General features: G+C 43.9%; 2 protein-coding genes across 8 annotated transcripts in view; one reads left to right on the forward strand and one right to left on the reverse strand.

Moving 5' to 3' along the window:
• MALT1 (MALT1 paracaspase) overlaps positions 1–5,669 on the reverse strand; it is a 31,652-nt gene extending 25,983 nt beyond the window's left edge. For all 5 annotated transcript variants that reach the window (XM_052670059.1, XM_052670058.1, XM_052670057.1 and 2 more), the window contains exons 1-2: positions 5,477–5,669; positions 4,136–4,302 (exon numbers count right to left, since the gene is read on the reverse strand). In XM_052670059.1, coding sequence (XP_052526019.1) covers positions 4,136–4,302; positions 5,477–5,637 — 328 coding nt within the window. In that variant the 5' untranslated portion in view covers positions 5,638–5,669. The remainder of the gene's footprint in view (positions 1–4,135; positions 4,303–5,476) is intronic.
• Positions 5,670–7,343: 1,674 nt separating this feature from the next.
• The window catches only part of ALPK2 (alpha kinase 2), a 40,551-nt gene continuing 30,899 nt past the window's right edge, over positions 7,344–16,995 (forward strand). Inside the window, exons 1-2 of one of the 3 annotated variants that reach the window (XM_052670021.1) lie at positions 7,344–7,641; positions 12,317–12,390. The gene's annotated coding sequence lies outside the window, so the exon portion shown is untranslated. The remainder of the gene's footprint in view (positions 7,642–12,316; positions 12,391–16,995) is intronic. The other 2 variants (XM_052670020.1, XM_052670022.1) reach the window with 2 other exon arrangements.

The raw sequence follows: 16,995 nt of genomic DNA on the forward strand, positions 1-16,995 counted from the left end.
AAAGTTTCTGTCATTAAATATGCTTGAAAACAATCCAGGTTCTCTATGTAAATATACATTTTCATTTAGCCAGAGAACTTTAAGACATTCAAAATTGTATTTCATTACACAAATCCATGCTTGAACCACAGAATTGCAGGGGTTGGGAAGGACCTCTGGAGATCAGTCCAACCCCGCACTCCAAAGTGTTTTAATTTCAAGAAACCTAATTATCTCTTACTCCCTACACACTAAAGCAAACAGCACTTTCAGTGGCATCACGTATTCTTTCTTGGAAAAGTATTCCCACAACATACGTTTTCAAGCTTTGCTCACTCCAGATAATTTACACTGTTAAGCTTTAGCTACAAGAGAAGGCACAGCCTGAGGGAAGTTCAATACAGTAAGAGCTGGTTGAGCTGCAGCTCACTGCGTTTTTCAACTATTGCTCATGCAGCTTATTAGACAACATCAGTTTCCTCTATGGGTTTTGCTCCTGTAGATCACAGGGCGGGGGTTTTCTTTTCACCAATGTGCAAGGTAAAATTTTCCACTTCAGATTTTAACTGCCAGGAAATAGTGCGAGTGAAATTCTGATAACAGTCTGATACGATCCAGTTGTTTTCTTAACCCAGACCAGTACAGAGATCTAATTACAGCACAACCCCCACGACAGATCTGCTGTTACAACCAAGGTCATAGGAAGAAGAAAGGAGAGGTGGGAGCAGAAAAAAGTCGTCTGCAGAGTTTAAGCTCACGGTGCTGGCAAAGAATGCATGAGCTTCTGGGCATGGTGCTCAGCAGTGCTGAGATGTCAATGCTTCAGTCTGATGATTTTTTTTCCTTATTATGGATGGTGCATGCATGCAAGAAAGACAGTGGGACTGTAGGTAATAACACGTGCTGGTGACGAGTCGCTGCAACACTGGTTATAGGGAAACACAGAAATAGCAAACGACACAAAACCACTTCAGTACCTTCTCATTACTCTCTGAAATTAAGAATCACATACAAAATAGGTACTTATACTAGATTTGATTTTCTTTAGAGGTTGGACTCTTTCCCTGTTTTGGGGGAAAGCTGGTTCTTCACTGTCATTTAATTAATGTGCTTTGCAGAAGCTGAAAGCATAGTCTGGTACAGCAACAACATTCCACTTTACTGGGCGAATAATCTTATGTGAAGTGAACAGAAACTGCATGCAAAAATAGCTCCAAAGAGATCAGAAACATCCCAGCTCAGGGCTGTAATTTGTTCCAAGCCTTCTTACTGTGCCACACCAGTTTTCTTTGCATTCCCCAGCTCTCCCATTTAACAGTTCAGCTGCACATCAGAATTTTGTCCAAAAGAAAGTGCTTGAGGAAGAAATCATATCAATTTGATCAACGGGTTAAAACTGCAGCAGAAACACAAAAGATCAACAGACTGAAACAGAGACTGTGGCATATGGAAATTGTGTGGTCTTTATCTAACAGGGAAGTGGGCTCTGTTAGTGTCTCCATATACAACCTGATTCTGAAACAGTTGCCAACCCTGGGAGCTACTCCAGCCTAAGCACAGGACTTGAAAATTCCTTGCCTATCTTTTAAAACAACTTCCACCTACAGCCTATCTCTGGAGATTGATAATTTAGACTTCTCATTTAATACTTCCTCTGCTGTTTTTCTGAGTCAAAGGGAACATGTCAAGTAGCCTTGAGCATCACAATCACCAACATTAAACAAGGCAAACAGGAAGTGTGAAATGTCAATTCAAGGGACAGAAGATTTGCCCTTTTATTCTTTATAATCTCTCCTGATTTTCATCATTGACATGTCTTTAAATATTTGAGAAAAGCAAATCATCTGGAAGATGGGCATCTTGTACTCCTTGGAGGTGTTACCACCAAGTTCTAAGAAAACTGACTCATAACTTCTGCACTGTTTCATTTATTTTCCTGCCATTCACATATTACATAGCTACTTCCTGCAAACACTAAAAAAATGTAATGGCTTAAAAAGAAAACCTTCTGACTCAATTTTCTGAGTGATACATTGTCACTCATAGGAATAGGATGCTATGGCCTTCTCATTACAAAAAAGAAGTTTAAAAGTTATTACAATTTTGCATGTTAAGAGGAAGAACATTGTCCAGAGTTAATGCAATGCAGCAGATGAGTCTGTAAACTCAGAGAGATTAAGAATTTCTGGGTCTTGATTCTGAGAGTCTACGACTCTTAGAGGTCCCTTCTGCAGCTGCGAAACAACCTCTCAGCTTGTAACAGTGTCTGTGCCAAAGAAACACTGAAGTGGAAGCACTGACCTATCAGTATTACAACACTATACTCAAAAGCTCATAAATGCCTGAGTCTCTAATTGCATAAATTAAGCTGCTAGAAAATGGTCTAAAAGCCAGTATGACAGCCATAAAGGTCTTTATTAAACATCCCCATCCTAAAGCAATGTTCAAGCTCTTTTTGGTTTACTAAAACAAGTGAGTAGTTCTGAACTTTAATTTCAAGTGCATCACACCCTAAATATTTAAGTAAACTCACTGCAACTGTTAAGGCCTACTACTTCTTTCTGAATAGTTCAAAAAGTCTTAGCATTAAACTCCCTTTAAATACCTTTTGCTTTGCTTTCTACTGGTTCCAACTTGTCTCTCCCTCTAAGCCATCCAACCCTCCTTAAAGCAGGCGTAGTTCATTCCATCATGCCTCAAGGAGATTAACTTACAACAAGACAGACTATCCCTGCCTTTCAGAGCAGTTTTGGCAAAAGTCATATTGGCTCGTTCTCCTCCACACAAGGTACCTTAGCTATCTATGCACTAACACCCAGAATATGACATGACAGACATCTGCAAACTCAACCGTGGAGAGATTACAGGTCAAGCAAGCAATGTTTTGGCTCAGTGCAGGCACAATTTAGTACAAACCTGAGTCAGTAATATTCTTTGCTTTCATTCTCCTCCACCAACCACCATATACAAGACAGCATACTACCGCTGAACATCTCCACAGACAAACTCTTGCCTCAGAAGCACAATCCAGTCTCACTGATACGACACCAACTCCCCTCCTCCCTGCCAAGCCATCACCCTCACTGTGAAGAAGTTCCTTTTCATATCAGCGTAGAACATCTCCTAGGGGAGATGCTCCAGGCCCTTTACCTTCTTCACGGCCCTCTGCTGGACTCTTTCCAGAAGATCCCTGCCTTTTTTGTACTAAAGAGCCCAGAACTGGATGCAGTACTCCAGGTGAGGCCTGACCAGGGCAGAGTATAGGGGGAGGATCACCTCCCTTGACCTGCTGGCCTTTTAATACACTCCAAGATCCCATTAGCCTTCTTGGGCACCAGGGCACACTACTGGCTCACGGTCAGCCTGTTGCCCACCAGGATCCCCAGATCCTTCCAAGCAGAACTCCTCTCCAACAGGTCATGTACAGATACTTGTAGTTATTCGTTCTCAGGTGCAAGACTCTACACTTGCGCATTCCTACTCCTCATTTTCAAGAGAAGCTTTTCTAACTTCCACGTGACTGAATTTCACCATATCTTCAAAGAGGACATAAAAAAGGGGCACAGTCTAGAACCAAAGCAAGAAGAATTTGGTCTGCATTCCTACTGTGTATGCCCTTGCATTGCCCACATCTCTGAACTTTCAATGAAGAAGCAAGCTGCATGCATTGGACAGCAGAAAATAATCTAGCCCTTTGCTACTTTGTTTTGCTGCCCAATTATGAAGCTGGAATGAATTCAAGGTGAACTACAACTGGTGTTAATTGAACACTTCCCTTTCAATTAGTGTAAGCTATGAAATGCAGTTCACAAAAACTGTAGCCTGAACAAATGGCTGGCAACGCTACTGGACTTTCTAACCCAGCTACTTCTGTTCTATAAACATCTCCCAAAGGCAGAGCTGAATACAGAACACAAGTTAGCAGAGAGAATGACAGCACCTGTCATACTCATGCAGCCAAGTCCAAGCCTACAACAATACTGCATTAAGCCTGCTTATCTGCTTGACCTACTTTTAATCTCAGAATCATACAAACAAATACCAGTTACTAGAATTCATCTGCTAACAGTGCTTTTACTGTAGAAATGAATGCTTCAGTATTTCTAGTGCAGAAAGCATGGTTGCAGTGGAAATACCAGAACAAACCAGAGCTGACCTGAATAGCTGAGACACTGGAGAGCCTCTGTGTGTTCCATGGACTGCAGGAACTCCACCAGCTCCACTACTGTGCAGCCTCTGTCACCCAGTAGCTTCAAGAGGCTCCAGCTTGGGCTTCCTTCTGGCTCCAGAACTTTGAGGGAACACTGTTCTAAATCCAGGGGGCTGTAAAATAAAGACATAAGACATGGCACAGAACTTCTCAATGCTCTTTCTGAAAAATGGAGTTGAGTTAAAAAGATTAAAAAAAAAAAAAAACCACGAAAATATAGATAGAAGGGAATGTCTTAGCTGATTTGAATGCATTTAAAGTATTTCCTTCATGTTTCAGAACTCCAAGCATTACAAAGCAGCATTTCCACAGACAGAAATTAGTATTAATGACCCGCATGCTATAGAAACAAGGGCGCCTGAACCTAACAATTCTACTTGAGAATTGTATTGAGAAACCTAGTGCTCATGCTCACATTTCAATGCCTGAATAGAAAAACAAGTGTAGCACCTTTCATTTTCACCTGCCTGGTTCAGAAACAACAAGGATTGAGCCAGGAAAGCCCAGGAAGGCTGAGAAGCCCAAAGCAACTGTTAGATCAGTGACTGCTGCAGCCTCCTAGCAGTTCTGTGCATTTCCCGGTTGCCCAAGGAGGCTGTGGATGCCCCATCCCTGCAGGCATTCAAGGCCAGCCTGGATGTGGCTCTGGGCAGCCTGGTCTGGTGCTGGTGACCCTGCACACAGCAGGGGGGTGGAACTGGATGAGCACTGTGCTCCTTTGCAACCCAGGCCATTCTGTGATCCTATGACTTATGCCCAGGTATAAACTTTCACACTTCTGGGCTTCAGTTTTAAGGCTTCACGCGCTTTCAATCACAACAGGTAACACAGACGGCGAGGGTGTGGGGAGAGCTGTGGATCCATCAGTGTTTCATTTATTAACTCACAGTGCCACACAGAGCCGCAGGCAAGACGCTTGGGCTCATCCCAAGCCCATCAGCGCCCTTCGGAGGATAACCCAGGGGAAGAATTACAGCCGCGGCCCCACAAAGGAACCGCACTCGGGCTGCGAACGCTCCCTAGGCAAGACCTGGAGAAGGCACAGAAAGCAAAGCGAGCAGGAAGCGATGTACAGACAGCGACCTAGGAAGGAAAAGCTGAAGAAGTCGACCGCGTTCAGCCTACCGCACACCGGAGCGGCGCACGGAAGGCCGCCCGGGGCAGCACTGCCCAGCCGGCCCCACGGCCGGCAGCCTCCTCGCGGCCCCGGGACGGCACCCTGCGCCGGAGCGCCCCGCAGCGAGGCCCGGCCTCACCTCGTCCCTCCGCTCCCCGCCTCCCCCTCACCTCAGCCGGACGCGGCCGCGGCTTCCCGCGCGCTGCGCCAGCTCCCGCCAGCCCTTGCCGGGCGCCGCGCGGTCCAGCAGCTCGCTCAGCCTCCGCAGCAGCGGCTCCGCCAGGCGGCTGAGGGGCAACGAGCCCGGCGGGCTGCGCGGCGGCTCCGACATCGCCCCGCCGCCGCCCGCCGCCAGCCACGGCCCGCCCGGGGCGGCGCTCCTGCCCGGAAGGACGCTGCCGGCGCAGCCGCACGGGAGCGGGGGGCAAGGCGGGCTGCGCGCCCGGCGGGCGGAGCGGGGCTGAGAGCGGTGCCGGGGCTGGGAAGCTTTCAGCAGAGAGAGCGGAGAGGCCCAGGATGTCTCATTTCTGCAGGAGTTTACAGAACCACAGAATCACAGAACAGCCCGGGTTGGAAGGGAGCTCAAGGATCACGAAGCTCCAACCCCCTGCCACACGCAGGGCCACCAACCTCCACATTTCACAGCAGCCCAGGCTGCCCAGGGCCCCATCCAACCTGGCCTTGAACACCTCCAGGGATGCACGGGGCATCACAGCCTCTCTGGGCAGCTGTTCCAGCACCTCACCACTCTCATAGCACAGAACTTCCCCTGACGTCCAGCCTCAATCTTCCCTCCCTCAACTTCAAACCATTTCCCCTTGTCCTGCTGTTATCTACCTTTTCCAAGAGTTGACAGCCGGGCTGGGTGTGCCCTGGGTTCGATATGTCGGTCAGCTGCACAGCTTGGAACTAGATGGTTTTTGAGGTCCCTTCCAACCCAAGCCATTCTTGGGGTTCCATCCAAATGTGACTGCCCCCATTCCTGCAGTATGCACACTCAGACGCAGAGCTGGAAGCAGCCCGTGAGCTCGCAGTGCCTGCTGCCCAGCCTAAGGCAGAGCACGCTGCAGAGCAGGCGATAGCGACTGTCTGCCATGGGCGTCTGGGACCCAGCACCTCCAAGGATCAATGCATGCAGTTAGACACGGAGGAGCTGCGCTGAGTAGTGTTGTCCTGCAGAGTTGACCGAGTGTTTCTCCCAACTTAGATGCAAAAAAACACATGTATGTATGCTATGTGGATACAGATAGAACGGTGAATTTGGCTCCCGCACCCACCCTAGGCTGTACGCTGTCCTTGTTGCCCATCTCCATACAGTGGCAAGCAGTTCAGTTACCTCAGACTGGAAGGCGGTCCCAAATCCTGGTTGCTTATTTCTTTGGGGATTATTTTGACTGTTGAACCATGAAATAATGAAATAAATCACAGATATCCCTGCTGCTCTCTAGAGGGGAGCAGCTGTACGTGCTCTGGATTTTGCTGAATAGTTTTCTGGCCATCACCCCCAGTCGGGAGAGCACTGGGAGTGAGAATTGTTCAGCAATGCGTTTGGCAATCAGCATTTCAGCTGTTCTTTTTTTCAAACAGTCAGGAAAGAACACAGCGCTGAACTGGTTGTTCAGACTTTTCAGCACTCCTTGAGCTCAGAGCCCTGTGAGCAATTAATATGCATTCCTCCTGTACGAGTGCTGGCTTCTTGACATGGGATCACCTTTTTCACTTCACAGTTCATTTAGGTATGCACTGGATAATCACTGCCTTTGAGAAATGTGAATTGTTAGGTGATTTTTTGTGTGTGTATTAATTTTGAAAGTTCTCTATTCACTTTGGCTCCCTCAGCCTATCTGTTGGGGTAATTGTTCAGATTTTCTCAGCATTTGGCAGAACATCTGCTTGCTCAACCTCAAGCAGGTCAGAAATTTCAGCCATGCCTAATAAAGAAGTTAAGTACCCTGAAGCATGTGCTTTAAAAGTGAGCCCAGAGCCTTATTATGAAAAACCTAAGGCCAATACTTCCTCTCTCCCAGGGCCATGAGGAAATGCTGGTCGCCCTCTGTGAAGCAGGATCTGCCCTCCTCGCTGCCAGCTCGCGCTCTGCCTCTGGCAGAGGTTTTCCCAGGAAGAGCCATCTGCTACGTGTAATGAAATAGTCTCTCCTAAAAGACAAACTGCACTGATCAGACTCACTATGCTAAGGTCACGCTAGCAAAGCAACACTGAAGCTTTCGTGTAGCTTCTCAGCTTGGAACCAAAATGCTTGAACTAAATGTCTTTCATCTTGTAGCTCAAACTGCAGACCTGGTCCTCTGCTAAGGCACAAGGAGAGCACAGAAGGGTAAGTGCATGTTTCTGGTTTGGGAGGTCAAATTGCTTGTAGTTTTATAGTGACGTGGTTGCTTATTTCCCCTGTGTGCAAATAGAAAAATTATTGTAGAAAATAGAAAGCTGGTCGTAAAAGATGAGCAAGCAAAGAGCAAATTACTTTATTCCTAATGCTCTGCACAAATACAGTGATTTAGAATGAGTTGAGGTGGTCAGTTTGTTTTGCAGCACTTGGTTTTGATAATATGTTTGATAACATGTTGCATGTAAAATTCAGCTAAATGTTTTGGAAATCACACTCTGCCGATATTTCCATTAAGTTTCAGCAAGGAAAACAAAATTGCAAAAGCCTTTCATGAGGCACTTCCTTCTCTAAGGAATGTGTAAGTGGTGCTGAGCGTCCAGAAATGGGCATTTTATTCTTTCTGAATACATACTGCATGGCCCACTGCTTGCTACTCATGAATTTCCTCCATTCCTCAAAAAAAAAAAAAAAGAAAAATAAAATAAAAATCTGGTCTCTTGATTGCGCGCACAAATTGCTCATGCTGACAGTGTCAGATGCTTGACAAATGTTAAAAATAGATTAAGACAGATCAGTGCTAAGAGCTGTGCTGTGATTGCTTTTTTTAATTACTCTATATTAAGCTCTTCGTTAGGCGTACACTGAGAGGTTGCTTGTTCTTACGTTTTGCCAAGGAACTATAGCTGTGGTGCTTTCTTTATACTGCTGTTGACAACGGGTAGTGTGCTACTGTAAGAAGTTTTCAAAACATCTCTGATGTCAGAAGTTAAAGAAGCGTGCTACATCTCAGTGTATTTGCCAAGGGCACATTTTGCAGGTGCCTGGTTTCTGAACAGCCGAAACTTCGCTGATGTTTTTCTCACTCAGAGCTTGTTAATACAATAGATAGGCAACAATTGGTTCAGATTGCGTGGTATTTTGCTAGCTTCATTTCTGACATTGTAGGCGTTTTGATAGGCATGCTGCTCTAAATATTTTATGTAATCACCGTGATTTGAAGTATTTTTAAAAGGATAATATGATTATAGTTGTTATTTGTATTTAGCGTTGAGCTAAATACAAATTTATTTAGCATTAGAGATTCCAGACAGAAGTGAGTCAGAATTTCAGTATTATGAGATACAGAAACACACAGAGAACGCAGCCATTTAAATCCTTTTGTGCATGGTTCTCACTATTACTCCATCAAATATTAGACTCAGCAGTGAGCAAACAGCTCTGCAAATGCTTGCCATCCTAATATGCCAAATTATAATTAAATCATAGAACTGTGGTTTTTGTCGCCTTGGAAGTTTTAACTTTTGAAATGCAACTTTGAAGAATGTGGTCACGACCACAGCGTTTTCAAAAAAGAACAACTTTTTTTTTTTTGGAAAGTGTTTTTATGGCTGTGTTGCAAAATCTCTTCTCTCATGTAGGGGAAAGGGAAAGTGGATCAGGAATTTCACATGGAATTTTGTTCCTGATGGACACCCTGAAAAATGACTCAGAAACATGCTGACAAAACTTAGAAGAGAACTTTCAGTGAAAGGTTTGATTTATACTATATGAAAGGTTTTTAAAAAGAACTTGAGAGTAGGCATGTAAATAGTGAAAAACATGCATGGCCAACTTTCTGGAAAAGGAAGTTTGGAAAAATTCAGCTTTCCAAAGGAAATTTCATAAATAAAAACTTACTGTGTGAATTTCCCCATAGAAAATGTAATACATCGTGAAAAAAAAATAAAATAATCTAAATTGGAATATAATGTCTGTTTCTATTGTAGATCTTTTCTTCAACTGGAAAATTGTGTCTTGTTTTCTTTTGTCTTGAGAGGAGAAAAATGCTAAATTTTGATAATTTACTACAGGGTGAAAAACGTCTGTGGAAGGTGGCCTGGATGGGGAGGAAAAAAGCAGCATTCCTAAATGCAAAAGATTTGTCAGTCTGGATGTGCATCCAGAGTGGATGGAATTTCGGATGTTAGAGGAATGTTATAGCTATATAAACTGCATGCAAACTCTCAGCAAGTAAGATAAGGTATTTAATAAAACTTTGCAGGGAGGATGTAGAATGAATTACCATAGAATCATAGAATCACCAAGGTTGGAAAAGACCTCCAAGGTCACCCAGTCCAACCATCCACCTACCACCAATATTTCCCACTAAACCATGTCCCTCTCTACAACGTCTGAACGTTCCTTGAGCACCCCAGAGATGGTGACCCCACCACCTCCCTGGGCAGCCTGTTCCAGTGCCTGACCACTCTTTCAAAGAAGAAATTTCTCCTAATGTCCAACTCCAATCTCTCCTGTCACAACTTGAAGCTGTTCCCTCTCGTCCTATTTCTGGTTGCATGGGAGAAGAGGCCAACCTCCACCTCACCACAGCTTCCTTTCAGGTAGTTGTAGAGAGTGATGAGAGATGTAGATGTAGAGAGAGTGAGAGTGATGTTCTGCCTCGAACATCCTCTTCTCCAGATTAAACTATCCCAGTTTCCTCAGCTGTTCCTCATAAGACCTGGGCTCCAGACCCTTCAGCTTTATTCCCCTTCTCTGGATACAGTGCAGGGCCTCAGTGTCTTGTCATGAGAGGCATTAACCTCGAAACACGTCTGCATTTGAGCAAAAGACTTGGATTTCAGAGACGTCTGGATGGCAGCATGGGTGCTGTTTGTATAGTGCCATAGCATGGAAGGTAATTTGACAGACTAAGCATGTGCTGTCTTTCTATCTCTGCCCACCAAGAGTCGCAGTGATAAAACAGCAATCAACCCAAGAGTCATGGTCATAAAAGTGACAGCTTCATAAACTGTGACGTTTCATTTTATGTTGTTTTTGCTACTGCAATTTATTTGCTATATTACAAGCTATTGCAGTAACTGTTTGTGTTATTCCTTCATTTTTCATGTATGCATTCTAGGAATCACTGTGACAGTGGTATGTGGCTTTTCATGCCTATTCTTTAAACAGTTCAGTCTGATTTATTAACAAAAATGCATATGAAGCCCAGTTTCCCTAAGTACCATAGGAATAAATCACACAAAAAAGCCATCCTGTGGCCAACCCCTCACCCCAAACTTTCCTGTTTGTGTCTAGATGAAAGTACCTTTGCTTTCCTTAGTATTGTACACAGACTGAGAGCACGGCCAGGCTGGGACAGAGCTCCTTTATGTCCCACATGCTTGTTCTGTGCCTGAGCCAAGCAGGCCTGATGCTGCGTCCTCCTTCTTTTCTTTTATATAGTATCCTATATAATCCCACTGTCAACAAGGTTATTGATTGGATCTATGTCGTATATGACCACTTCTACTCATCACAAAGCAAGGTTTTGTGGTTATTAGTGGAATTCTTCCCCATTTATCTTCTATGAAGACAGGTTATACCGGTCAGGTTTCTTTGTGGTCAGCTACCTGTCAAGAAAACACCTTTAAAAGAGGATTAATGATATATGTGTATAGAAAGGAGAAGGAGCTACTGATGCATAAAGTTTAATGGAATGATCTTGGGGATTGGTTTTCAAATGAGCAGATCCCAGACTTTAGAGTGGAGGTAATATTAGAAAGATGATGGCATTTGGGAATTTGTTCTTTCAGCCCAGGTATCTGCAGATGAGCAGTGGGGCAGATGAGTTACTGACTTTCCAAACATGATCTGTTTGATAGAGAAGTGTTAACAGAGTAGGCCAGCATGTATTGATGTCTTCCTCACATACAGATATGTAAACAGGAGAAAGATTATGCTTCCTGTGTATTCAAGACTTTCCCTATACTCATTTAGAATAACGTAGATGCATTTTCCAGTCAGTGATGACATTCAGCCTACCAAAAAAGGTACAAACAAAACAAAAAATCAATGAAAATCTCAGTCCTGGTAGAGGAGAATCTCCCTCTGCTCCCCCCCCCTTCTGTCAGCCCTGGTTGTGGAACATACCTCTTTCATCAGACCTGTCTCATTTAAGTTAGTGTTTGTAACATGAAGAGAAGTAAGAACACTGAAAGTCATATCCAACACGTTTTGACTGGAACTCTGCAATTATTTCAGACTAACTTTTCATGTATGGACCTCAGAACTCATCCGTGAAGCTGTGCAGCATTAACATTCACTCATCAGAAGCAGTGTTACCAGCAGGAGCAGAAAAGTGTTGATTCCTCTGTACTCAGCGCTGGTGAGGCCGCACCTTCATTACTGTGTTCAGTTTTGAGTCTCTCACCATGAGAAAGACATGGAGGTCCTGGACTGTGTCCAGAGAAGGGGAACGATGCTCTGAAGGTTCTGGAGCACAGGTGTTATGGAGAGCGGCTAAGGGAGTCTGGGTCATTTAGCCTGGAGAAGGGGAGGCTCAGGGGAGACCTCATCACTCTATACAACCAGTGAAAGGAGGTGATGATGAGGTGAGGGTCAGCCTCTATCTCCATGTAATTCTTGACAGGATTAGGGAGATTGGCCTGAAGTTGCACCAGGGGTTGGATATTAGGAAGAACAACTTCTTCAAAAGAGGGGTCAGGCACTGGAACAGGCTGTCCAGGGAGGTGGTGAAGTCGCCCACCCTGGAGGTGTTCAAGTGTTTAGTGAGACACGTGGTGATCTAGTGGGAAGTATTGGTGGTAGGAGGATAGTTGGACTGGGTGATCTTGGAGGTCTTTTCCACCCTTGGTGATTCTGTGTTTTATTCTTGCATAAGACTGCCAGTGCAGAAGATTGCCACTCCTGGGAAGTGTATTTGCATGTCAAATCTCCTCATCGTCTGCTTGCAAGGTCTCTGTTTTTACACAGAACATAAGAAGAAAGGGTAACAACACGGTGGGGAAAACAAAGAAGCAAGAACTTGGGAATTTCAGAGATCTATTGAGAAAAGCTGTGCAGAAGTGCTTCCTTGAAATCAGCACAGGAAGTCTAGAAGAGCACAAATCTGTTCTGAACTGCACTGCCTGAATTGCTGGACTAAAACTGATGTGTCTGAGAATTTCCACTTCACCTGTCATCAAGCTGTGCTCAGATGCCTCATCAGGACTCGGGACATTCATGGGCTGCAGCTTGAAAAGCATGCAGTTTACAAAAATAGACATGAATGCACCTCTAGTTTCCTTTTGATTTTAGCACTTCTACTTTTCATCATTTCAAGGTTTCTCCTCTTAGTGTCGGCCAGTGGTTTAATGTTTTATTTTTCTGGAAACTGAAAACTGAGATTTTCATACTCTGGCTGATGCACAGAGCCTTCAAAAATACATCACGGGATTCTTGATTAACAAAGCGAATTAAGGAGTGCAGACCAAAAAGTCAGTAGGAAATAATGATTCAACTACAAATTTCATATTAGTCATGACAGTGTGCAATAAAAAAACAATGTGCCTGTTGCAGGTGGACTTGCACATTTGTAAGCTTGTGCACAGAAATGCAATCAAATTTAATCCTTGACCAGTTAAGTGAAAAGGGTTCACCAGATGTCGCGAGGCCCAGCAAGCGTTGACAGTGGCAGCTAATTTACTAAAGATGCATAAAGTCTGGGGAGGTTACAAGCTCTCATTATTTATTTAGCTAGCCACTTTTCTTGAATTATCAGGTATCCCAGACCCAGTGTCATCCTGGAATATGAAAGCCAAAATACCAGCTGGGGGAAGAGTATTTCTTAACGTGAGGCAATTGAAGGTTGTCAGTTCGGTTCCTTCCATGTGTTGAGTTAAGATAACCCTGCGTGGGCTGGGGCAGGTTCTCTTTCCCAGCCCTTTGTGCTGGGTGGGCGTGAGGCCGGGCATCTGCAGGACGCACGCAGCTGTACTCACGTACAGGAGGTTTTGATGTCAAAGCATGTTTGCGTCGGTCACTGAACCGTTGTACTGTGTGAGATACAGACGTGGACCAGGTGCTCATTGTGCTTATCCTGTGCTGACGCAGAATGGTCCCTGGCATGAGGACTGGTGTCCTATGATAAGAGGGCAGGCAATCTGTGGGCACGGGCAAGTGCTGCAGGCATGGCATGCACAGGTGCCTCTGAGTGATAGGATGAAGTGAGTGTGGGCAGTTGCACAGAACAGATTACATGGAGAAAGGTAGGAGACAAGAGAAAAAACTTCAGAGATATCAGAGGGAGTTTTTTTGCATTAACTCCAGAAGCAACAAACAGGAAAACACAAATTTTCTCCTAAACTTATGCAACGCGTGATCTTTTTGTAGAAATACCCCCGTGGATTAAAACTGCTTTGAAAGGATGAAATCCCTTCTGCTCACAATGAAGCAAAGTAGGAAAAGACTGTGATACAGGAGAGGAAAATTAACTTCCACTATTTAACCAAGTTTTGTATATTTCTGCCACTTAAAAAAACTTTGCCAACATTTGAGCTAAGCTTACAGTTCCTTAGGAAATAATTAGGGGCGGTTTTGTGTGCAGGACCATCTGATATTGAAAATGAAGGGCAGTTAAGACATTGTTTCTTCTCGTTATTAAAGGGTAATTTTTCAAAAACACGTTTGTCTCAACTGGAATAAATAATCAAATATTTAAAATTAAAAAAGGTTTCAAGACAAGGTTCAAGTTGGAAAAGAAAGTTGATATCTACATGAAAATTAGATAAAAAAATCTTTTTTTTTTTTAAATATAAAATTGGAATTTCAAACCAAGTGTTCACTGTAAATAAGTTTTTAAAAAACAGTATGGATTTGTAATGAAGTATTGATTTTAAATGAAAAAGCGTTTGTGTGTGTGTGTGAAATATTTAGTTGAATTTGTTCTACTGCTTTCCTTATGGAAATGTTGACTGACTGTTTTAGTCATTTCTATACTTGTTACCAGCCATTCTTCTGCTTAACGTCTTACTTCATCTGCACAGCCTGTTACTGCCATGTTAATCTGACTGTTACAGATTTCTGCCAGTCCTGTTTGCCCAAAGTCGTGTCCAGCCGCAGTTTGCAGCTCTCCAGCTGCCATCTTCATGTTGATGCTTGCATTTCCTTGCTCTGGTTCCTAGGGCAGTGTGCTCAGTACCATCCCAACCGAGATGCAGAGAGAAACACACCCAGCAACTCGGCCCTAGCATCTCCGGGTTGCCAGGCAGATACAACTTCACCCATTCCTTGTATGCTTCGTTTCCGTGGGAGACTGCAGGTGGTTGTGAAGCACTGTGTAAGGCATGATCGACATGTAGTGGAGGCCAATCTGTTTGATGGATGGAGGAAGGGGAAAGGGAAAGCCAACTTGTGCGGGTATAACCTCTTCTTTTCTCTACAGCAGGTGGAAATGCAATGGCAACTCCTTAGAGAACCAAAACAAGAACCTTCTTTCCATTTGCTCTTCAAACCTTAACTACTCCTCCCAGCTCTCCTTCCCTGTCCTCCTGTTATCATGTACCTGACTCAGCAGATGGTGTCATTGGTGACCAGAACAAGACCTGAATCAGGCAACCAGAGCACCCTTATGCCTTCAGTACTCTCTTGTCTTTCCACCAAAGATTCAAAGCCTAGTTTATGAGGGGATTTGAGCTCGTTTTCAGGTCGTTAGCCAATTGCTGATGATAAACTGTCATGACCTCCAGTTCGTCTTTCCTTGGTGCCTTTTGTTTAGTCTTTTCTGCGACATGTTCTCTTGAAAAGCAGAGAGTATCATACTAGCAGTTCTTTTTACAGATTTTAAGCCAGTAATTGAAATTAGAATTATATCTAATACCTCCTATTTTCTCTCCAAATTAAAAAAGAAAAATAATATTTTCGTCTTTGGTGGAAAAGCATAATTTATTGCGATTTTCCCTATGGAGCATTATTTTCCTTTAGTTTCCATTGTTGGATCTGACAAAATGCACAGCAATCTAGTATAATTTTCATATCAATAAATCTGACAGCATTTTTTCCCCTTAATGTCAAAATGCAGCTGAACTAAGATAATGATAACTGTGTAGTACAATTGCTTTGGTAAAAAGTATTCATGAGCCAATACACGTTAAAAATTGTTGCCAAGGCTCTTTTCATCTGTGGAAATTGCTTTTAAAATAATTTATTCCCTCAAAAAAAAAAAAAAAAGAAAAAAGAAAAAAAAGAGGAAAGAGGCATCTGGTCTTCAGAAAAGCAAAGATGAAAGCAGATTTAAAAGAATGCAACAGGGAACATTAGGCAAATATGTATTTATGAGGTGATGCATGAGTGCTGGGGGTTAGTTCATGGCCCTGTAATCAAATAGATGATGGGAAGAATAATCTCTACTGCTCCATCTTTTCCTGTTAAATATCTGTATTTCTCAGAGTTGAAATGGAAAGCAAAATGTGATTATAGATTTGAAAGGTTGAAGATAATGGGATCCATCGCATTTTTCCTCCGAGCTCTGGTTGCACTTAGGGTCTAAACTGATGTTCAACACTTGCATGGAGCAAGCGTAGGGTATTGGCCCAGTCAGCAGGTGCCCACATCATTTAAAACCACCACAATAAGCATGAATTGTTTTCATCTTGCCACCTGAGGCAGGGAAGCCTCTGTTGCAATGGATCTTGAAACAGACCGCTTCTTGGGCTCCAGGGTGGTGTGCTGAGAGGTGTCAACCTCAGCTCCTGCCCTGTGCCTCCATGGAGATCACCAGAACCACCGTGTGGCTTCTCCTCCCCATCCCCCCTCCCTTCCTTCTCTCCTCCCCATCTTCGTCTCCCTTTCCTCTCCCCACTCCCTTCTCCTTTTCCCTGGGAGGACAGCATCCCATATCCTTCCCTTTAAATTCTTCTCATCCTGCTTTTCCCCTTCTAGGAATTCTCTGGAAAAGATGTCCACGGTAGGGTTTCCTTGAAGGAAATGAAAATATACCCAGCTGCACTATGCTGTTTACGAGAGGCAGATTCCAAGCAAGCCTTGTGACCACCTTGCTCTTTGGCCATTAGCTCCCCTCGTATTTTCTTACTGACTTTGATGGGTGTCTGCAAGGAGCTGTGGCACCTTGCAGCTGTGAGAGGGAGCAGGGAAACGTCGCAGTGGAAGAAGCTGGGAAGGAAAGGGAGAACGAGCAGAGGTGTCTTTATGTCATGTAGTCAGACGGGCAGAATGGCAGGGAAGGTTTTCCTGCTGTTCCTTCCTTCACACCAGCTCTGTTAATACAAGCAGGACATCATTTTTCAGAATATGTAGTTTGGCATCCTTTCTGAGATCAAATGGTTTACTCTGGTGGGGGAATTTGTGGCCTACGGAAAAGAGGTAGTGAAGAATCACCCAGAATGCCTCTAGCAGTGTACAAGTACATGAAGTACCTAAAATTCTGAGATTTTGGAATCTTTTGAAAAATAAAAGGTTGTTTGTTTGTTTGTTTTTGCAAGACAGATGTTTGCATACTACTTAGTTTTTTTAGTTATTTTGTTGATGGAAGACACTGGGTGTATTTCACTTTTTTTTTGCCCA

Source organism: Tympanuchus pallidicinctus, unplaced genomic scaffold (genome assembly GCF_026119805.1).
Source record: "Tympanuchus pallidicinctus isolate F22 unplaced genomic scaffold, pur_lepc_1.0 scaffold9, whole genome shotgun sequence".
NCBI lineage: Eukaryota > Metazoa > Chordata > Aves > Galliformes > Phasianidae > Tympanuchus > Tympanuchus pallidicinctus.